This window comes from Bacillus rossius, chromosome 1, assembly GCF_032445375.1.
Source record: "Bacillus rossius redtenbacheri isolate Brsri chromosome 1, Brsri_v3, whole genome shotgun sequence".
In the NCBI taxonomy this organism is placed as follows: Eukaryota; Metazoa; Arthropoda; class Insecta; order Phasmatodea; family Bacillidae; genus Bacillus; species Bacillus rossius.
Window position 1 is genome coordinate 7,060,472 of NC_086330.1, and position 23,830 is coordinate 7,084,301.

A 23,830-nucleotide genomic window follows, 5' to 3' on the forward strand; every position below is an offset into this window, starting at 1 on the left:
AATAAATAAAAAATTAAACTAAATTATCTAGCTAGGTGATACACATTATAGTAATGACCGAAATTTCCTATAGTTTCTTTTATTTGTTTTTATTAATATAAATGCTTGAACAAAGTTGAGAGATAGTACTAATTTACATTAATACAACTAATTAAATACCGTTACAACAAAGATTTTTTGTTTTGTAAGTAGTAATTATAAATATTGCGATAAAATTTTCATAAGCTTAATTTTATCATACAAAAATCAGAAGCAGCAGTTTAGACGTTATCAGTTTTTCGTGTGCTCGAGGACAGTCTAGAGAAGCACCGTGGGAGGGTGGTGAGCGGCGAAGCGTTGCTCAGGAGCGGGTGTGGTTGCAGGGCCGAGGCAGGCCGCGCAAGGACGGCGGCGTCTCTGTGCCGGCCGTGCCGCGCAAGGAAGGCACGGCCACGCCGAGGGGGCGCGGGCGCGGGGAGGGCAGGCGCGGGCGGGGGAGGGGGCGGGGCCAGCAGCCCACGGGCCCGGCCCACCACCACCTCCCCCAGCCCCGCCCCCTGCTGCTGGGGAACCACCTGCGGCCCAGCCTGGTGCCGCTCCTCACCCCGCTCGTGATCGCGGCCGACGAGAGCGAGCTGCGTCGCAACATGACCTACCGACAGGTGTGCCCACAGCTAGCGCTACGGACGCAAGGATAAACGGAAAAGAAAAGCTTTGCTTCTAGGAAAGCATGCTTACAGATTCAGTGTTGTATTATCCTTTTAATGAATTTTCAGTGTAATTTAATCTATTTAATTTCGTCAAAAAATTCTTAGTGCTAGTTTAAATCACTGCAAAGTCTAAGGTAAGCAAGAAAACTTATAATTTTGATATAACAGGCTCTTATGCAAGGATTTAGAACTATAAGTGCCAAAATTATCTAACAGAACTGTTACTAGCTCAAAAGTTAATTTTTAAATAAAATGTACTTCATGTGTCTTGGCAGTCTGTTATGACTGTCTGGGTATATAGCTTTGAATAATTCAATAGACAGTTTAGTTAATAGTATAGTTCTAGTATTGTGTGAGGCAAATGGAAACATACAATTAGACTTCAGTTGGAAAGTAGCCACTGAAAGAAACTTAGTTGTTAAAATTGTGTTTTCATAAAGTGCTTGAAAGATGAAATAGCCTTTAAATGTTATTCCTTACCAGAAAGTTTGATGCCGTGTACTAGTTTCGCCATCTGACTGAGTGTGAACCTCCTGTTGCAGGCCATAATCCCTGTGACCGACGGCAAGGCTCGCCTCATGGCGCTGGTCCCCAAGTCCGACGAGCCCCGCTCCGAAGAAGGGAAGACGGCCGAGGCAAAGACGGCCGAAGCTCAGCCGGTCAAACCCCAGCATTTCATCCCCGTGTCACCGGAACCGGTGTTCAATTCGACCAATCAGCTTACAGAAAATGGTACGTCAGCTGGTGTTGCTGTCCTGATTGTGCGTGCAGTGAAACCTTGTGCCAAGTGTGATCGTGTTTTGTCTTGGGGCTTGTTTTTTCCAGCTGACGAAGAACTGGGTGTCCTGGACATAGTGAGTGCTGCCGAGCCGGTGGAGTCGCCCGACCGGAGCGCGGGGCTCGTCAGCCCGGAGGTGAAGTCCCCGTCGGAGGCCCCCGAGAGCGGCGACGCGGCCCTCGCTCCCGAGGAGGCGGGGGTGGCGCCCGCGGTGGCCGGGGACAGCTTCACCCACGTGATGCAGAGCGTGATGAGGCGGCGGCGGGGTGGCGGGGGGCGGGGCTCCGGGCCCCTGAAGCTGCGGGACTACGACTCGGAGCTGGAGGACGCCCTGGCGTTCGTGACGGCGGACCTGGACCGCCCGTTCCCGCTGCAGTTGGAGCCGCCGTCCCCGCCGGAGCCCCGGGAGGCGGCGCCGGAGAAAATGGACGTGCGGCGCACCTACAAGAAGAGGAGCGTGCCGGGCAGGCTGCCGTCCCCGGAGGCTCAGCCCGCGAGGGAGGCGAAGCAGCAGGTCAACAACAAGGCCCCCGCGCCGCCACCGCTGTCGCCGAGGCCGCCCGCCGCCCCCGCCGCGGCGACGGCCCCCGGCAAGCCGGCCCAGGGCCACGAGGGCGGTCCCAAGCGCTACCCCAAGCGGGAAAACCGCAAGGCACCCGCATACCTGGAGAAGGAGTTTGACTCTGTGCTGTTCTCCACCCCGGACATCATCCGAAGCGTGCACTCGGAGAACACGAGGGAGCAGGCGCTCACGCCGGAAGACAGGCCCGGGGAGCCGGGCCCGGCCGCCGCAGGTCAGGAGACGAGTGAGTTCAGGGTGTCTGCAGGTCTTTGAAGTCACGGGAAGTAACGCAATTGCACTGGTCACGAACAGCAATAGTGCTCAATGTCGAAACTCTAATGTCCAGCAGAATTTCTGTTTTGATGCCTTACTTGTGTTTGTAGTGAATATTTAGTCTTCTCCACTTTAACATATGCAAATCTATCACTAAAAAGGTTTTAGCTTTCTAACTTTACTTAAAAACGGTATGTCCCCGTAAATTGTAGATTTATTTTGCATTATGTTTAATTTTTCATTTGATATGCAAACAATGAAATCATGCCGAGCTTGAACTTTAAGACCGTGTGTGAATATTACGATGCCTTTGATATTTTTAAAATGTGAACTGGCACAGTTGGTTTTATACAAAGTGGTACATACAGGACAGGATATTGTAAGGATTGGCAGTTGTTAGATCTGTCATCGGACAAGACCAGCGTCTACCACTGCTGGCTTTACATTTTCCGTACGAGGTAAAAAATATGGAGCATTTAAATAATGATTACTAGTTCTGAAAGTACATCCACGTTGCCTTGGTTTCATGAGCCGTTCCCAGACGTGCTGTGTGTAGTGTGTGCACAGTTAGTTGTTATTTCAGAGTTTGTGCTTGGGAGTATGCCTGTGCAAATACTAGTTTTCTGATGCAAAGCAAACATCAAAACGAATGTTTAAAATATTCACAAAGTCGAATTCAATTGAGAATATTGTTCTTGGCGAAGCTGCATTACACTTATTTTACAAAATACAGGATTGAATTTAAAAAAAAATTAATTAATTATTTAATGTTTGAACCGTTCATGTGATTAACCAATTGGGTGCAATATATAACATCATTATATAAAAATTATAAATAACCATTCATAATATTATTATTGAGCATTCCTTAAAGCAAACAGAGTGGCTTCTTTAGTTGTTATTTTTAAGTAACGTAACTTTATTCAAGAAAAACATAGACAACATAAAAAAAGACTAAATTTTTTTGAGGATTAAATGTTTGGCTTTCAATGTTTCAAAGCTTTGCAACATGTGCGAATTTTTCACACCAGATGCGAAGCCTTTTTCATTACAACCGGAGCTTCAAATAAATTGAATAGTAAATTTCCTGGCCAAGTCAAATCAAATATTGAAAAGAGCTTGGATTGGTTCGCGTGGTTGAAGCTTCGCACAGGCGTACTCGGGGAGGCTTTGTGACGCGAGACCTGTGTCTTGACTCGTGCGTGCGTGTGCGCAGTTCCGACTGACGTCCCGGCGGACGCCTCCGTCGAGCCCCCTGCGACGATCGAGTCTGGCCCGGGCGCCGCGGGGGGAGGGGAGGAGTTGCAGCCACCCCCTCCCTCGCCCCTCCTGGCCTCGCCCACAAGCAACCCCCGCCCGGACCCGGCCAATCCCGGCCGGTCCCGGCCCGACGTCCCGGAGCCTCAGCCGGTACGTACCGCATTCTGTTTCAGTGTTCGGTTGCTTTCAGACATCCAACATTATAATTGATTGCAAAACTAAAATTCATTTATTTCATGTGAAATTATTATAATAAATATACTTTAAGAATAGTACTCAAAAAATCAGAATTTAAAACTACTATTTTTAATTCTTATATTTTACATGTAATTCCTACTTAAACCTAGAGCAAAAACTTTAAATGTAAGTTGACAAATACATGTCTTCTTTGAATATATGACTACCACAAAAGAAAGGCAACCTTAAATGGACTGTTTTGACGGAACATGTTAAATATTACAGTAGAACCTTGTTTTTACATACTGTAAAACCCTGTTAAGATGTTTTTCAAGGGACTGGATGCTAAAATATTCTTAACAGGGAAAAATTCTTAGAAGGGAAATAAATTTCCTTCATAAAAATAAATTTTGCTCAAATGACATACTGTATTAACTCAAAATTACACTTACAACAATTATTGTCTGAATGCTGGAAAAAATCTACAATTATATCAGTAAATTGAATAATTTAAAATGAATTAAATTTAATAAGCACAATAAAAAATTTATCAAAATACTAGCAAAAAAAAAACTTAACATTTATTGTTTTGAAAAATACTGCATCAGAGTTGTTTGTTTTAACACATTTACATACTTTCCATTGTCCAGTTCCCATTAACTCTTCCTCACACTAACTGGAACATTTGGTGTTCCATGAACAAATAACCTCTGCTTGTCCAGGTGGTCAAGGGCTTCGGAGCAAGTTGTCATGGGAGTGGAATCACCTTCGTCGCTGTCACCATCGCCTGTCTCATCCTCCGCTAAGCCCTTGTGTTGTGCACACAAATCTTCGATGGTTTAAGACTCATATAGTAGAACCGCAACATCAACTGAGACACAATTCTTCACAAGTACATGAAAAATTTAGTTGCTCTTGAAGAGTTTTCCAATTTGCACTGCATGTAGAAGCACATGCAATTGGTTCACTGTCCTCACATGCTTCTTCAGTGAAAATATCGTTAACTTTTTGAGCACCAAAGCCTGCTTTTTTTGAAGCATTTACAAATGATGTTTTGAGTTAAGCATTTCCCATGAAGCAGCAAGAAAATGCATGGTGTGTCCATGATGTTGACTTTGTAACCACTCGTTTTGGTACTTTTCATTCTTGTTATAAGTCGTAACACAAGGCGCTTACGAAAATGCTGTTTCAGAATTTTTGTAATTGCTTGGTCCATGGGTTATAGTCTGGATGTTGAATTTGTTGGGAATAATTCAATCTGGATGTTCCTATGGTTGGATATTTACTTGGGATAAGCACCCCGTCTTTGCATCCAATGCTCTCACATAGTCTTCAAAAATGCTGCCTGTCATCCACGCAGACTTGTTTACATACTTGCATGGTAATGACTTTATTTTGTTAAACACAGTGATTTTTTTGGTTTCCCTATTACCAGCAATATTTCTAAAATATTTCTAATGTGGTAAAACGAGCATCGTCGAACATGCATGAAGAAGCCATATTTTCAGGAATTAGGTTATGTTGCTTTAAAACATATTTATTATGGGACCAGTAATCCACTTAATTTTTGTAAAAACTGCATTTACAACAATTTAATTTTTTCCCTCACACCACCAAAGTTTTGGTTCATGAATGTATAGTTTACTGTGGCACAAAAAAGTAGGTTGTTTGCAGTGGCAAACGAAGCTGTGTTAACCACATGCAATAATGTATAATAAATAAACCACATTTTTTACATTCAACTTTTATGGTTGCATCTAAATTTTTCTGATGGTTTGCTATTAAATGCAGCAATGTGAATTGCGGGAAATGGTTTTGCATAAAGCAGGAAAGTAATGCATTAATACTATAGGGAAAATTATGGTGCAAATAATGAAGTACGTTATAATCACAGGAATACATAAGTTCCGGGTACGTAACAATGAGGTTCTCCTGTTTTTCTTAAACATTTCTGGAAGACTATACATAATAATTTTTTTTAGTCTAATGAAACTTATTAGTTCTTATTTTGGTTATGCAAAAATAATTTTCATACTTACATCCAAATAAATTTTCAGTGTTTTGTAATTTTTTTAAAGCAACTAATGTTCAAATCTACATATTTATTAGTAACAATTACAGGGGGAGTGTCCATGTAACTGCAGTGACCATAATGTGCATGTCCTGTTTGTGTCATGCCCACCGCCCAAGCCCTCGGCTTTCGGTGGGAATATGACGAATTGAAAATAAATAAAATAAAAATAAATAAATTTCTTTACCAGATACGTAGCTACTAAACATTGTTCTCGTGCTGTGAAGTTCAAGCTTGTGATCATAATTATGGACACTGGCATTACTTTTTTCTGCTATTATGTTTTGTAGTAAATATCTGTTGAGAAAATTTGTTACGAAACGTAATTTGCAAGAGTGCTATAGTGATAAATTTATTTGAAGAACCCTTGAATAAAGTTCGCAGGCTTTCGCGGCCGTTGTCTGAAGTAGCTTGCTTGACTTCCGGGTTGTAGCCGCGTCCTTGGCAAATAATTCACCGACGTTTCGGTCGACATCGCAGTCGCCATCATCAGGGAGCAGAAGCCAAGCTACTTCAACCCTTGAATAAATGTTATGATAAGGAAATGAAAGAACCAACATGAACTGTGAGGCAAAGCTTCAAAGGTTGGAATTTTTAGAAAATCTTAGCACCAGGGTTTGATTGGCATCTGTCCGCGTCTCAGCTCGCTGGTGAGCGAGGCTCATGCCAGGGCAGTCGTGGAGAGCAGAGATGTGTCGCGAGGTGACCTGTGTGCGGGCGTGTTGCAGGCACTGGAGCCGACGCGAGGCGGCAAGCGAGGGGCCAAGTCTGCCTCTCCCTCCGGCGTCGCCGGCAAGAAGCGCAAGAAGTCAGAGGACAAGAAGAAGCAGGGCAAGTCCAGAAACAGGTGTGTAGTGCGCGCATCGGGATTTGGTCTCTGGCATCGATTCAGGTCTCATCCAGCTCGATCGACCTAATTATAGTTTTCCACAGCTCCGGGCAAAAGATAAATGGTTTAAGATGGTTCCTCTCTATAGACCGTGGTCGACTCCTTCCCAAATTTCCCAGGTGTGTGTTATTGCCTGTTACCATCTTTGACGATCTTTCTTTGGAGACTCTACCAACCCCCTGAAAAAAAATTATTCTAGAATTTCTTTTACCTTCAGCCTGTGTGCATAGCAGTGCAATGGGGTCGAAGTTTTTTAGTAATCAAGTCACTCACATCTAGGCCTGTGCATAGCTTTGACTAAGCGAATCTATCAAATCTATTTTTAATACGTATTTGATTTGATTTCACAAACAAATTGGCTTCGGTTGTGATGCAAAGCTTCACATTTGGTGCAGAGCTTAAGAAAATTGGTTGCTTAAGATTCGCTCAGGAAAATAATAATCTGTTTTTGTGTTTTGAATGTTCTGCTTTAATAAAATAGGTTACTTAAAAAAAAATCAGAATCAAATGCATTTATGAATGCTTAATATTAATACAATGCATTTTTATTTTATAATTTTTATTGAATGATGTTCCCCATTGGTTAATTATTTAATCAGTTAAAACATTACAAACGTTAAACAATGATTCAATCTTATATTTTATAAAATATGTGTAATACAGCTTCGCGGAGAACAATATTCGCAATTCTATTCGACTTTGGTTATTTTCTTTGCATAACGTTGCTGGGAATGATGAAGTTAAAACACTTCATGGCGTTTTGCAGGAGCATATTTTATATGCTTGTTATGCATGCTTGTTGAAATGTGTTGTGATAACAGTGTGTATTGATAGGCCAGTGAGACAAGGGAAAAGGTTCAGGTTGGCCAGGGTTAAGAAGGGAAAATTCAGGGAATTTGACAGACTCAAGTTCGGGGCCCTCAATATATACTATTTTAAGTATTTTATAAATTTTATAATTTTATTGATTTTATACTTTACCAAACGTACTTATAATAACACTCCAGTTCTTTATTTTATTTATATTAATTATTTGCATACAAATTTAAGGTTAGATTTTTACCACGCCAAGTAAGTATAACACCTTATGCAGGCACATAAATGCACACATTCAATTATTTTATCTTTGCATGCTCCTGACATTTCTGCCAAGAGTAGTGTATAATAGTTCCTCCGGGGGACTGGGATTCGGGCGTGGCGCCGTTCTCCAACTGGCAACATGATCGGTTTGAATGCCTTGCCGGCCGAGAGGAAACAGCGAGCAGGAGCGTGCTGGACCGGACTGCGGAGAGGAGCCAGCGTGTGACGTGTGGGTTGCGTCCTCGCAGGCGGCAGGTGCAGGAGCCGAGCGACGACGAGGAGGGGGTCAATGAGCACGAGGGCGGGGACGGCAGCGAGTCGGAGGACGACCCCGACCGGCTGTGGTGCCTGTGCCGCAAGCCGCACAACAACCGCTTCATGATCCGCTGCGACGGCTGCGAGGACTGGTTCCACGGCACCTGCGTCGGAGTCACCGAGGCCGAGGGTCAGTGCGTCCCTCCGGCTAGCGTTTTACAGTTTGGCATGACAGTAGGCAGCTGCAAATTGGTGTTTTTTAAGTTTTAGTGAGCGGTGGGTGGGATCCCGAAACTCGAGTTAAAAGTCGGCAAAAAGACCATTCCAGTACTTGGGGAAATAATTTTTCTCCTCAAAATAGTATCTCGGGAAAACCAATCTTTTTTAATAGTAAAAACCTATGTGCTGCAAACTAATTTTTATGTTATAAAAACATTTTATGCTTATGTTTTCGTTGAAACGTTTTAGTTGTGTTTGTATGAGAGAGTGGTCTTGTCAGTTTCACTGCAGTTGTGTTTTTCATCGGATGTGTGTGGTTACAGGTCACCGGATGGAGAACAGAGGCATTTACTGGTCATGTCCTAAGTGCTCGGTGATGGGAAGTCAGGCTTCTGATCCGGTGGTTCCTGCGCTGGCCAAGGCTGCCTCAGCACCTGTGGCGGCAAAGGCAGCTGTCGCACAAGCGAAAGTCGCCCAGGCTCCTGCCCAGGCGAAAGGGGCCGCCCAGGCCCAGATACCCGGGAAGGCAGCGCAAGCATCTGTACTGGCGAAGGCCTCCTTGTCTCCTGCCGGGGCAAAGGTTTCCCAAACCCCTACACTGGTGAAGGTAGTGCAGGCTCCTGCCTCGGTGAAGACGACTCAAGCCCCGGCCCTAGCAAAGGCAGACCAAGCTCCTGCACTGGAAAAGGCTGCCCATGTCCCTGTGCCAGCCAAGATACCCCAAGCCGCTGCTCTGGCTAAGACCTCCCAGACGCCCGTTCATGCTAAGGCTGCTCAAGCTCCCATTCAAGCTAAGGCTGCTCAAGCTTCAGTTCAAGCTAAGAATGCCCAAGCTCCCATCCAAGCTAAGACCACTCAAGCTCCCGTTCAAGCCAAGGCCGCAAAAGCTCTCGTTCAAGCAAAGTCTGCTCAAGCTCCTGTTCAAGCCAAGGCCGCCCAGGCTCCTGTTCAAGCTAAGGCCGCTCAAGCTCCTGTTCAAGCCAAGGCTGCCCAGGCTCCCGTTCAAGCTAAGGCCACTCAAGCTCCCGTTCTAGCTAAGGCAGCTCAAGCTCCTGCCGTAGCTAAGGCCGCTCAAGCTCCCGTTCAAGCCAAGGCCGCCCAGGCTCCCGTTCAAGCTAAGGCCACTCAAGCTCCTGTTCAAGCCAAGGCCGCCCAGGCACCTGTTCAAGCCAAGGCCGCTCAAGCTCCCGTTCTAGCTAAGGCAGCTCAAGCTCCTGCCGTAGCTAAGGCTGCCCAGACACCTGCGTCGGCAAAGCCTGCCGCAGGTTCTGTGCCGACAGGGATCATGGTCAGCAAGCGGGAACAGATGATGGCTCGACGACAGGAGGCCATGCTTGCACAGAAATCCCAAGCCAAGAGCGCCAAACCTCTCAAGGTAACTCCTGCGAAGGAGAAGACAGAGAGTCACGATGATGCACAGCCTAAGAAGTCGCCTGCGGTGTCACCCACCGCTAATTTGTTCAGGTTGGTCAGTATTTAAGGGTGGTCCTGCTTTTAGATTCGTTAGTTAGGCACAGCTATTGTTTAAACAAAGTATGTGTTGGTGGATATAGCTTTTACAACATTGTGGGTAGGGTGGTTTCTGGAGTCATCTAAAGTACCATTTTGCAGAATTTTTTTTTTTTTCATTGTTTTCCAAATATTGTGCGCTTGCTACAAAACAAAGTTTTTTATTTATTCACATTTCCATTCATTGTCTTCTTTTTTTTTATAGAAATGTTAGTTTTAATTTTACTTTGGGGTTGTACAGCATGTTTTACTATATGCTTAAATATGGATTAAAATTTTTTTTTATGGTATTGCAGTTGTTGGTAATGAAAGACCCATTCTAAAACCACAGTGTTGGAGCAAAGTATTATTTCACCAAGGTTTTATTTGTATTACATAACAATATGTAGAGCTGGTGTTTGTTCCTACCTAAGAAAACCTGTGTTAGCTAAATGTCACTAGGCTTTACGTGGAGAAATTTGACTGCGGCACTTCGTGAAATAAATAAATATAAAGATAAGTAATGCACTGTAAGTTATACTAACCAGCTTTTAACTGAAATGGTTCTTTTGTCTTTTGAACTTAAATATATAAAATTCGCACAAGTAAGGCATATTAAATAAAATATTCATAGGATCTACATTATTTTGTCTATGTAAAGCAAATCTCAATAATACAAACCTGAAGGGACTATAGTATTTTCACTTTGGATTAACAAGGTTTGTATTAACTAAACTATCACAAAATTTAATCACATTATCTACATAATGTCTAAATCAAATAAAAGTTTAAAAGATGCACACAATTTTATACTGCCCCAAATGTAGTTTTTTTGTAAAGATTGTAAAATAAAATTTTAGGATGTCTAAACCTGTGGCTCAAAAAAAATATTTTCTACTCTTTAACACGCTTAAAAGGATTTAAGATGGAAGAATAAAGTGAAGGTATAGAAATAACCTACAAAAAGACTTGAGTATTACTATCATTTTAGAAAAATATTATTTCTGAGCTTTTTTTATACCCAACCTACAATGAACCAAAGCAAAGGCGTCAGTATTATTTCAGTCGAAGCTTTACATTGTTTCTGTACATTACTTTGGAATACTAATTGTATTAACCGTTCTTTACTACGTGTAACTGTTTACCTTTTGAACGAAAAGAACTTTGTATTACATAGTAGCCATACTTTTGTACTAAACAGATTACGCGGCACTAAAACTCCTGTGTAATTTGTGAAAACAACTTGTATTAATGAGAGTTGTGTATTAACAGGGTTTTTATGGTTGGAAGACCCTTTGCTCGAGGAACTAACGTGGTCGGGAACCTCGGTGCAGGAGGGGGGGACGCGACTGCTGACAGTGAGTGCGTGTGTTTGCAGCGTGGCGGACCCAGGGGCGTCCACGGCTCCGGCGACGGGCAAGGGGGCCGCGGCGCCTCGCAGGGAGCTCATATTCAAGGTCGCCTCATCCAGCGAGGTGTCCGTACGCGTGTACGACAAGGTCACGGGCAAGGTGCTGACAGGTGAGGGTCTGCCTTCGCGAGCCGGAGCGTTCTGGAATCCGCTCGCGACAGTCATTTCGGCTGCTCAAACTTAACATATTCGTATATTGTATTTATTTTTTTTTAAAATTTGGTTTATGTGTTCTTCTGTTCTCTGGCTGAAATGTTGTCCAGTTGTAAATATGCGTTGTTGCCAAGCGTTTGGGGCACGCAGGTCTGACAGGTCTGACGTTAGCGTGCGTGCGTGGCCGCCCGGCAAGAGGCGCTGTGTTAGAGCTTGTGTTATGGCCTCGTACCTTTTTTAATTTATAATTTAGTTTTATTTTAGTATTTCTATTTTTTTCTTTCTCTGGGTGATTGTTTTCAGCTAATTACGTGGTCGAAGCAGAGCCATACGCGACCCCTTTCGTCGCACACCCTCAGTTGAGCGGTGAAGACTTGCCCTTTAATAATAATGTACTTGATAAATAAATAATTGCATTACGTAGTCATTAATCCTAAATTAACAAGTAATTATTGAAGGTTTTAAACATGTAATGTATATTTTATTTGCTATATTAATCGACCAACGGTAAATTCACCACTTCCTGCGGCCATGACACCCTGGCCAATGCCTGTCTCTACCGTTTGCCGTCTGATGTAGTAAGCTACTCCGCACCTCGTCGACTTCAACCTGTTGCTCGTTACTGATCTGTTAATATGCGCCGTTGTTAAGTATCTTTAAACTTTTTCTATTCATCTTCGAGGCCTATCCCGGCGGTAGACTGTTTTACCTAATTGTTTAAAGCTCCCCGGATCGTTTTAAATAGCATGACAATCTTTGTACTCTCGGGGCCTGGCCACGCGGTGTCCAGGTCAGCATTTAAGTTGGACTACTTGCTGTTGGAAATATTCACTATTTTATATGTAACAACTCCTCATTGTGTGATTACTCAGAGTCTTGTCAATGCACGTGACGGCACCAATAAAACTGAACAGTCACCCTGACTCGTTCGTATTCATCTCTCGACCACGAGCTTCCCAGTACAGGGACTGAGGTGTGTGGGGCGCCTCAAGACCCCACTGGTAGTCATATTCGTCGATAACATAGTGTGCCCGCCGCTGAGAGGGGGCCGGTAAGTTCCAGTGTATCCGCGCAGGGGAATTAGAGCGTAGCTTCCCATGGTGCACGTCATGGCCCAGGGATAGAGTTGAAGCCGGGTCCATGTGCCTATCCACATATTGGCGCCCAAGATCTCTATTCACAACGACTCGAAACACCCCCCCCCCCCCCCCATGGTCCGACAACATGATGAGAAAAAAATTTTTTTATTGAGGTTCAAATTCTTATTCTTACTATTCAAATTCTATATATTCGTATTTGCGAATAATGTGATATTCTTATTCGTGACGGTCATGTTGATATAAACATGTGTAAATCATGGCTCTAAATTTTGTAATTAGGTCTATTATGTGCTCTTGTAAAAGACCTGTGTTTTATTTTTGCACCTTAAATAATTTATCTAACATATTGAACATAAGTAAATATTGCATGACCTTGCTCAATTTTTCAGCCCCATTAAAGTTGTTGGCACAAGAACAATGTAAACTCAGGCTTTGAAAGCAGCTATTAACTACAAAATGACAAATATTCGCATGAGGCAAGTCAGTAGGGTGAGCGAAATATAAACAAACCTTCAAGTTCAGTCAGTAGTGTCTGTGCACGTAAACTGCCATTCACGTGACATTGACAACCGTCGCATACCGCACACTGTACGTACAACAAACAGTGCAACCTGTACGCATGTAAAGAACATTTTATCCTCTCGAGTATGTGCATTGTTTTGACGCGGCGCGAGCACGCACTGGGACAGCTCTGATGTTCTGAACGAGTGGGAGGTGGATCTGATGTTTAGCGCGTTGTTAGCCGGGGGGCTCTAACCATCCAGCGTGCTGTAGGCGGAGAGTCGAGGCTAGCAAACTGGTTCAGTGGTGTTGACGTTCACTTTTCACTGAGGAATTGTAGATTCATAGTAATGTGTAAACATTTTCATGCGAAATTAAAAATATAATATATGGGTGAGTCTTAAAATCATGTATCCTGGGCTTGCGTGATTACTGGTAATAGCTTGCCATGCTTAAATATATTGAAAATTATTTTTATTTTATTCATTTGTAAAAAAAAAAAAAATATTTTGGACTGGTTACAAAAATTTGTAGTGTCATTTTTTTTAAAATTAAATTTGGCCTTTTTTGGGAGTTATGTCAGGAAAACCACGGAAAACTAAAATCAGGAAGGCGGCATAGGTTCGAACAAAGATAGGGCTGAATGAGAGTCCAGTGTTACCACTACGTTGCCCAGCTTCATATGGATGGCTTATGATTAATAAAGACAAGATTACAAGGTTTTATTTTCAGGTCAATTTCTTTTTTAAAATAGAAGATTTTGGGGTTGTATATTTTTTTATGAAATCTGTTTATTAAAAGAAATAGCATATTGCTGAACAGATATGATACTTAAATGTTCTATGATACTAATTTCTCCAAAACAGTGTTATTTTGACCAATATATGATGTGAATTTTTTCAATATAATGATTTGTAATAACCATGTCTTAACTTTTCGGAAGAAATAAAATAAATCTTTTAAGTATATATGTGTTTTTAAAAAATGTTCTGAGGTCTGAATTAAAAAAAATGAGTAACTGATTACAGTTGCAAGATTTAAAAAAAAAATTCTTAAATTTTTCTATTAAATTGTGGTAATATGTCATGATAAATAAATTACTTTTATTAAAAATTAATTTTTCCTGAAAGATCTCAGACCGTGTGGGGTTTGTCTCGTACTTGTGTGGTCGCTCTTAGTATTACGAGCAAGCCCCAGTAGTCCCCACTCCGATGTGAGTAGCGTCACCCTGCTCCGGCACTAGCCTGGGTGGCTGGCAGAGGCCTGATTGGTTCTCGGCCGGATCACGGGCTCTCTGGGCGATCTACTGCCTTCTGGAGGGGCATGGCTATTGGTTGTGGAACGAACCAGGTGTTGGGCCGATGCCGGGACAGGTGGCCTCGGCCTATCGACATAGCTCTTCTCCGTTGCCTCCGGACAGCGGTGAAACGGCGTATCCGTTTCCCTCGCCGCACGGGGCTACGCCATTTCTCGTCGGATACGCCCTATCCAGGGAGTATGTATTTGCCGTCCCGCAAGGGTTGGGGAGCATGCGTGACAGATCAGCAATGCGCCAGCTTTGACAGCCTGCTGTGCCGTAATGACCAAGCAAATGCTGTTGTGTAGCGTGGGCCACAGTTGGGTTTCTTCGGTGAACCCTGCTTGGTTTTTGGGCATTTCTGCCGTTAACGTAGAAGAACAGGATTAGTAAAGATCACTTGAGAGAGTAATGTGAAAGGGAATAAAAAGTAGACACGTGGGATGACCATACAAGAGTTTTAGGACCAGGTGGAAGAGGACTCAGAGACTGTAGAAAATCAGAAAAGGCTCAGTCGTGGATGGATGAAAATTACTGTGATACCTAAAAATAAAATGCTAGATAACCTGCTTGATGAGAAAAATAAAATATATCTTAACAACAATTTTCTAGAAGTGTGTATGCTGGGTGATGAAGGACACTAAAGTCCCTAAAAATTATTAATCTTAGATAATTTCAGGAAAGTTCCTAAAAAGTTAAGACTTTTCAATATTATATTAATTAAGTCAAGAAAATGTGCTTTTTGGGATTGAAACTTGTCAATAACTTGACCTCCAACGTGTGGTGTTGTAATCCAGTTATTATGGTACAGGATGAATAAGTATCAAACTGTTTCTATGTTAAAATCATTTTATTCTGACACAAAATTTAACAAATAATTCAAGGAAAAGTTACTAATTTTTATTTATAATATATAGTAAACAATCAAATTAAATTGTTACAAAAAATGTGGAGCATTTTAAGCATTATTGTGGGAGATCGAATGCTTACAAGTAGTGCAGTAGCAGAACTAGCAGATGTCATAAACATAGAACATAGAGGAGAAGTATAGAAATTCACTCCTTCAGTAGCTCTTCATCTGTTAGAAACTGTTTTGATTGTTGGTATTGATATATTGTTGATATATATATCTTCTAAATCAAGTTTATATTCACCCACTGAGGTGCACGCAAAATGGTAACGGAGATTGAGATTCTGGCCCACCACAAAGTCACTTAGCAAAAATTCTAGTTTATCCAGACCAACACCATCTACAATCAGATCAGCTGTACTCACAATTTCTCTCGTCACTGCAGCAGAAAAACTTATATCTAATCTCAAACAAGTGCATTTAAATTTATTCTGAACTTTTAATAAATATGTCTGGCCTGTCCCTGAAAGTCGAACAAATGTGTGAAATTCAAAGTCTCGTGAAACACTAGTTGTTTGTACTTAAAATTTCACTGTATCACACAATGAGGAGTTGTTACATATAAAATAGTGAATATTGCTAACGGCAAGAATTCCAGCTGAAATGCTGACCGGGACACCGCGAGATGTCAATGTACGTGACGGCACCAATAAAACCGAATAGTGACCCTGACTCGTTCGTATTCATCTCTCTACCATGAGCTTCCCAGTACATAGACTGAGGTGTGTGCAATGTTGCAGTAATCTGTCATTTAAGGCTATATATTCACTTTTAATTTCTAAAACATCTTAAATTTATAATGAAGTGTAGATTTTTGGTTTTTTTGCTAGGTTGGCAATGTGTATAAAAATAATTTTATGCATTTATTTATTTTTTATCATTTTCACTTAGTTTAGTATTTTTTAATTTTTTAAATTAATCACTAGATCGTTGAGTTTCTGGAAAGTCAGTAGTGTATTGATCTGGTGAGAGAGGATGTGGCAGGAGTTTGCGCAATTGTACAGAAACTTAATTATCTGTTGTTGAATGTTCTGTCGGGCCAAATTTTGCCGTTCAAATCACGTTTAATGCATTAATGACACTATAATGGAAATTTATGGAACCTATTTCTAGCGGCTTTAGACTTTGCGGGGCCCTAATAGTTTGGAGATGGGCCATACTGGGGAATCTGGTGGGTGTGGAATAGTTCCTAGATAAAGTTGCGGGGGGGGGGGGGGGCTCCTACAAAAATTTTTTTAAAAAAACTCTTTAAAAAATGTTTTTAAGCCAACCTGGAACTAGTCTTTTTCTGCAAAGTGACTTCTGTCTCAATTTGTTTTTGTTTTTTGTTGAGACTTGGAAATTGTTTGATTGGCAACATACCAAAATTTTGTGCATTGTATTTTTTTTTTTAGGAGTACCAAGCACAAAAATAAATTGGACCAGAACTGCTTAATTTCCAGTCTAATGTTACGACTGGTGACACACAATGTCATGTGTGGTCACCTTCAAAGCATCTCCATTGTCATTGTGCTGCTGTACACCCCTACTTCTTTAAGAATGACTCCAGGGCGACTGCTATAATTTTATGTATGAAAGATTTAGGAAATTTTTGCTAAGAATTTTAAAATTCATGTGTAGTTTTAAATATGAGTTTTCACCCGGTACTCCAATTTGCACATTAGTTTTTTTTTTTACTTTATTCCTTTATTTTCTTGACACTGTAACTCACTTCTATATGTGATTCTGCTGCTTGAGGGGGTACATAGTTAATGAAACAAATGTGTCATACCTAAAATATTTGTTGAAATTTTCATTTTTAATATTTTTAAATTTTAATTTTGTTACCATGTTAAGCAAAAGCATTACATGAAATATAATGATTGCCTGTTGTGTGGTAATTTTGTACAAGCTTTTGTTTATTCCATTATCTTCATTAAGCCTACACCTACTCGCATGACTACTTCACCCAGGCGTTACTCCCAGTCTTCGGATTGGTCAGCAATCACAACCGACTATCTGTCTGGAACTCAAGTCCTTCAGATTCCATGATTAAATATTTTTCAACTACATCACTGCTGGCGGGCCATCTCTCCTCGTGGCTGTTGGAGAAGCATTCATTGTTTCTGCTAAAATCCTCATACTTCATCATTATCCCCATCTTCCATGTGTTAAATGAAAGCTGGTATTTGTAACTACTTGTTTCTGCACGTTGATGGTGATGATCTCAGCAGTTTAAAGTCAAATGGTGAGGTGTGTGTTGTTTCAGGGGCGAATGCTCCGAAGCTGTCGGAGCTGAAGAACTGGCTGGAGGAACACCCGACCTATGAAGTAGCGCAGCGCAGCCTGAAGCCGCCGCCCGCCAAGAAGGAGCAGCAGGAAGTCCCGACGTCGCCCCGGGAGAAGACCCCCTCTGCGCACAGGCTCATCCTGCCCAAGCCGCCCCGGGAAGGGGACGAGCCCCCGGCGAAGCAGCGGCGGGAGTCCGCGCAGGAGAAGCAGCAGGCCAAGCCGGTGGCGAAGCGTCAGAGGAGGTCGAGCTCCGTGCAGAACAACAAGAAGCACGCGTCGGAAGCGGAGAAGGAAGGCGGGGCGAAGCCGGCCCCGGGGTCTGGGAAGAAGGACCAGCCTCAGACGGGGCCCGCGCCCAAGTCGGGCACCCCCAAGAAGGTGGACTCGAAGAGGAGCACGTCCTCGGAGCAGGACAAGGACGATGAGAAGGACAAGGGGAAGGGTGTGCCGAGCGGCCCGGAGCCCATACGGCAGAACGTGTGCCGCTCCCTGCAGGAGCTCCTGCTGACCCGGGCCAAGGAGTGCTCCGACCTGGACGCGAAGGAGGACGACATCCAGAAGATCGCCTCCAGCATCGAAGAGGAGATGTACACCTTGTTCCGCGACACGGGCCTCAAGTACAAGGCCAAGTACAGGAGTCTGGTGTTCAACATCAAGGATCCCAAGAACGTCACGCTGTATCGAAAGATTGTGGAGAGTTTGGTGACGCCGTACCAGCTGGTACGTTTGACGCCCGAGGAACTGGCATCGCAGGAGTTGGCGCAGTGGCGGGAAAGAGAAGTCAAACACCAGTTGGACATGATCAAGAAAACAGAGTTGGATTTGTTGAATAACCCGAAAACATACGTTGTGAAGACTCACAAAGGGGAACAGGAAATTGAAAAGGAGCCTACCGAGTTTGCAGCTCCTGTCGCCATTGCAGAGGCCCCGGTGTCCGTGGATGTCGTCTCGTCGGAGGGTGGACTGGGCTTCATGGAGGAGGAGGTGGTCAGTGTGAAGGAAGAGGTGAAGCATGAGAAAAAAGATAAACACAAGCACAAAGACAAGAAGAAACACAAGAAGGAGTCAAAGCATAGGGACAGAGAACACAAGGAGAAGGGGGAGCAGCACAGGCACAGGGATGAACAGCACAGACACAGAGATGGTGAATATGAGAGGAAGAAGTCTAGAGATGAAGATGACAGACACAGGTCCAAGGATAAGGTAGACAATGAGAAGAAGAAGTCAAAAGACAAAGATGAGCATAGGCATAAAGAGAGTGATCATGAGAAGAAAAGATCAAAAGACAAAGACGAAAAGCAGAAGCACGGTGAAATAGAACATGAAAAGAAGAAGATAAAAAGTGAAGAAGAACAGATCAGTAACAGAGAATCAGACAAGGAAACTTTTGATGAACATGTGGATGTGAAGGATAGTATTCCAGACCAAGAAGTGGGCTCTAATGGTTTCATAAAAATTTCTGGGGAAAAGGAAGTTAAAGATTATCAGTTTTTCATGAATGAAACCAATGTTGATGAGTCATTGGAAAACTTTGAACTTAAACTGGAGGAGTCGATACGAGCAGAAATGAAGTTTGAGAATGAGAACTCTTCGGACATCCTTGAAAACATCCCTTCCTCCAGTGACGTTCAGAGGAGCTTCTTGTCCGTGGCCTCGCAGCCCTCCGCACCGTCGGAGGTGGAGATGAACGAAGAATCCGGGCTGTTCGACAGAGACTCCAACTCCAGTCTTTCGACCGGCAAGACCAAGCCGGACGCGCAATCGTCCACGCGTATCGTGTGGAGCGGTTACATCAGCATGGCCGGCGTGTCGAACGTCAGCACCGCAGCGAAACTCGTGTACGGCAACGGCAAGGACCTTTCGGACGTGCTCCCGACACAGCTGGAAGTGGTCGGCAGGATAGACCCGGACACGGTGTGGGATTACATTTCCAAAATAAAGCGGTCCGGCACTAAGGAGATCTTGGTGCTTCGTTTGACCAGCTCCGGGGGGGACGCCAAGGTGTCCTACTGCACCCTGTACAAGCACTTGCATTCGAAGAACAGGTTCGGCGTCATCGGGAACCTCCCGGAGTCCACGAGGATAAAGGACTTCTACGTGATGCCCCTGGCGAGCCACAGCCCGGTGCCCGAGCAGCTGACCCTGTTGGACGGGCAGATCCTCGACGGCCCCAGACCCCACGTACTGGTTTGCTTGATCATCCGGACGATCGCGCGGCAGCCCCTGGTCTTCCCGGAGACCTCGCAGCAGGCCAAGAGTCGCGTGACGCCGTCCCCTGACCCGTCCACGCCGCCGTACCCGTCGCTGCAGGAGGCGCAGGCGCAGTTCAGCGACGACAGCGAGGGCGCGAACAGCGACGCCTCCTCCAAGCGGACGTCCAAGGTGGAGGCCTACGTCCCCAAGCCGGTGGACGGCTCCAAGCGCACCTGGAAGCAGATCTACCCCAGCGCGTCGAGCAACGACAGCTTCGCGGAGCTGTCCGAGGGTGACCCGGGGGTGGACGGGGAGGACGCGCCGTACAGCCCCGGCGAGGACATCGACCAGACTGTGGAGCTGACCTCGGAGACCAAGACCGCGAAGGACCTGCAGCACACGGTGGACGAGCTGGACAAGATCATCGACAAGCGGAGGGAGGAGATCAAGAACATCAGCACGGCCATTGGTCTGACCGGCGCCGCCAGTGTTCCGGAACTGCAGGTAATACATGATGGTTACTATTTATATTTAATGATTTATTAAAAATTTCTAAACATTCACCTGTATGGTACTTTTGTCCATTCTCCATTAATTTAAACTTGTTGCCATTCGGCCAGCGTGTAACAGATTTTCTCCTCTCGTGATTGTAAAAAGTTAAGATAAATATTAAAAAATTATGTTAAGAAAATTTTTTTTTTTTTAAATATTCAGTGATTTAGTTCTACCTTTTAGTGACTTTGATAATCTTTCTGAATCAATATTTGCAGATGATGTTTTCACATATCTGTAATATTGCTGAAGTCAGCTACGTGGGCTAGTAAAGTTGGCATATTTTTTCTGTTTTTACATTTCCCCCCCTTCATGTGCGTTGTTTAGATTAGGAATCTTTAGCCACATGTTTTATGGTGAACACTACTGTTAACTCTTTCAAGTAGCTGTCTAAGCAAGTAAATTTTAAATTATGTTCAAATAATAGCAACAACAAATATGATTATGATTGCTTCTTAGCAGTAGTGGTTAGTCTTTCGATAATGCCTCAAGGTTATCATTCACTTTTGGTTCAGGTCAGAGATGTTAGTATGTCCCATAGGACAGCCAGTTGCCATGCATGTTAGCCATCTATCATCCTACATGAGGAACCTCGCATGATCAGGAAATAACTTAGGAATAAGAATTATTAGAACTGGAAGTTGGGCACGATTATGGATGGTGGTAATAACAGTATTAAATATGTATTATCACTTTCAGCTGTGTGGTGGTGTGATTTGGTTGAGAATCAGTGAACATAGTTGGTTTGTGTTTCAGTTGATGTCAAGCGCAGCAGACACAACGACCGTGGCGGATGAAGACGAGGCTTACAGTCCCTCGTATTCTCCACCGCCCAGGGAACCGGTCGCGTCCAACAGTTCCCTGCCACCGACCATTTTGAACATTCTCAGAAACATTCCCAAGCAGGGTTCGTCCCCTTCACCACAGAAGAAGCCCAAGCTGGCCGATGACTCCATCGTTCAGAGTTACGGGGACAAGAGCAACGACTCGGGCGAAGAGACGCCTCCGCACAGGCCAGGCGACGACCGCTACTCGCCGTCGGAGGAGCACTACTCACCGTCGGACGAGGCTTTCTCCCCGGCAGACCACCGGTACTCACCCTCGGACCACTGCTACTCCCCCCCCAATGCTGCGAGCCTGACTTTCCTCAACGACGACCCCGAGGCTCTGTCGCTGAAAGAGGCGTACAGGCGAGGGGACCTGAGCGTGTCGGAGCAGCCTTTGCCCCCGGGGAGCGACTCCCCCCCGCGCGAGGCCCTGGGGAAGAACCCCATCCCGGCAGCGGCCATGGAACAGCCGCTCCCTCCGGGCGTGGAGTCCCAGGAGTTCCCGGGCTACGGCCCGACCTTCGCCCCGGCTCCGCCGGTGATGGTCCCGACGGGGTACCCAGAGGCCAGGCCGCCTGCGTTCATGTACCACACCGTGACGCCGGCCGCCACGCTGTCCCCTGGCCCGCCCATGCAGTTCGTGGTGCCGCCCCCGAGCTATCCCGCCCCCTCCATGTACCCGCCCCTCGCTGCGTACCCGGACACGGGCGCCGAAGAGCGCGGCTACCCTCAGGGCCGCAGGCGGAACCACCGGCAACAGCGGAAGGGTCCGTGGCGCGTGAAGGAGAGAAGAAAACGCTTCTCTCGTCGCTGACGGCACCGGATCTTCCTGCGAACGCGGGCCCTTGACCGGTGGCGGGCCTACCTCAGGTCGCGCCAACCTCCGCGGGAGTCCCGCGACGGAGGTGCGGGGCCCAGCGCGGGGCATGCCACGTGAACACCAGACAGCAGCGATCTCGATCCCCCAGCATTCCCGGCGAGGTGCGTCACTTCTCCCTCGTCCAGAGGACCCTCGCAACCACTTCGTGTTGTGGCTGGTTAGGGGTTATTTTTTGATCGCATGTAACGAGCACTTGCTGGTACCGTATGTACAGTTAAATCACTTGTAGGATTGCTAGAATGTGAAGGAGAATTTGAGTTAGCTTTAATACATAAAAGACATTACAAACATGGCTGGTAACTTTTTTTGAAACAGCATCAGCAATTTTTTTTATAATGATTAACAATGTTAGTGTTAAAACATTTTGCATTAACGTCCCAGAAAATAAATTTTTATGAATCTCAAGTTTCCGGGCAGACACATGTAAGAAAGAGCTTCTGTCAGACGATTATAAAATCACAGGTTTTTTTTCCCCACTGGTCTCAGTTTCACGTCTTTTGTTTTTATCAGCATTGATTCTTCATTCAACAGTTATGAATATGAACGTGGTTTACTCTAAGAACAGAGGTTCTCATATTGGCATGGAAATAGTCAGTTCTATAAATTTCCGGGGGGAAATAATAATTCTAGTTTTGAACATGCTGTGTGCTGAGCATATTGCATTTTCTATCTGGATTCTCATGTTCCTTCTCAAACACTTAAAAACCGCTGTTTATTGTAATTGCTGGTCATTCACATGAGGCAAGAGTCTTGATCATGACTGCTACGGACATTGATACGCGTGACCGCGGGTTGCTTGTAGCAGGACGGATTCACAGGCTCCGAGGAACATGCCATCTTACTGAGCAGTTTCGACAAAGTGGTTTGCGAGCTATCATTGGTTCTGGCTCGCCCTGGGTACTTACCGGACCCTCCGCCGCGCCGCGAGATGTGTCGCCGTGCTGACGTCCTGTGTTCTGGAGCTTGCGCAGCCCTTGGAAGTGTAAATAGAAGTGCGCAGAGGGAGTGCAGTGAGCGTGCCTCAGTTCTGACGTGCCGCTCGAACTTGGGCAATCCAAGATGTGCGCGGAACTTTGCGTGCGACTGTGCTAGAGAGTAGCTTAGAGTTGAAGTGTTCTAGATATCATTGTATTAGGTCAGTAATGTACTAATATTATATTAGGTATTCTGTCTCCTGTACAAAGTGTAATTGTATTGTTTTACAAAAATACGTGTTTTTTCGTACAAATTTGTGACTGTGTGAAATAGATTAAAATGGTTGTGTAGTTATATATATATATCTACGATTGTGTAGTCAACTTCTTATCTTGTTGATATTTATAAAGTTTTTGTACCAAGTGTGGAAAATTATAAGCTTGATTTTTGAGTAATGAGCCAATTATTGTCATAGTGAATTTAAAAAGGTGTTGGCAACTCAACTTCAAAATTATGGTGTATTTGGTCTACTACAAAATTTACTAGCCATAAAATACGTAAGGCCAGCTTTAATGTGTGATATGTTCAGCAAAATTCAATTTACGTGACAACAAAAACCTAATTATTAAAGCTTATGATTTTCCTTGCTTAAATTACACAATTAAAATCCTGTAATTCTTTATGATACAAATATAAATATATATATTTATATTTATGATGTTCTTATCTTTGACTACAGTGATGTTTTATGTGCAAGTTATTTTTCTTCGTTGAGAAAAGTTTAAAGCTAAAATTCATTTCTGAATGATCTAGTCACAAAAAGCATTTTTCTCAGTGCTAGCTTTATTGAAATTTAATGTTATACATAACAAAATAGTATTTGGTTATCTTCGCGTTGAGAGCACGGATCCCCTTCCGCCATATGTTGTGGGCCAATCATTGAACTGTGTGGCACCATGGAGAATGAAAGATGTGTATCAACTGTTGGAACTACGGTCCAACTTGGTTACACCCTTTTGGCTCCAAGATACAGTGTTACGAACAGTGTATTTAATGTGCAGTAGAAATATTTTTTTTTA

At 44.0% G+C, this 23,830-nt stretch overlaps 1 protein-coding gene across 1 annotated transcript; it reads left to right on the forward strand.

Moving 5' to 3' along the window:
- The first annotated feature begins 101 nt into the window (after positions 1-101).
- On the forward strand, positions 102-23,830 carry LOC134528622 (death-inducer obliterator 1). Its single transcript, XM_063362373.1, has 11 exons — positions 102-114; positions 292-641; positions 1,232-1,421; positions 1,515-2,273; positions 3,519-3,712; positions 6,539-6,657; positions 8,028-8,224; positions 8,577-9,717; positions 11,120-11,262; positions 17,362-20,081; positions 20,886-23,830. Exons 1-11 carry the CDS (start codon positions 102-104, stop codon positions 21,768-21,770), a joined length of 6,711 nt encoding a protein of 2,236 aa, XP_063218443.1. The 3' UTR covers positions 21,771-23,830.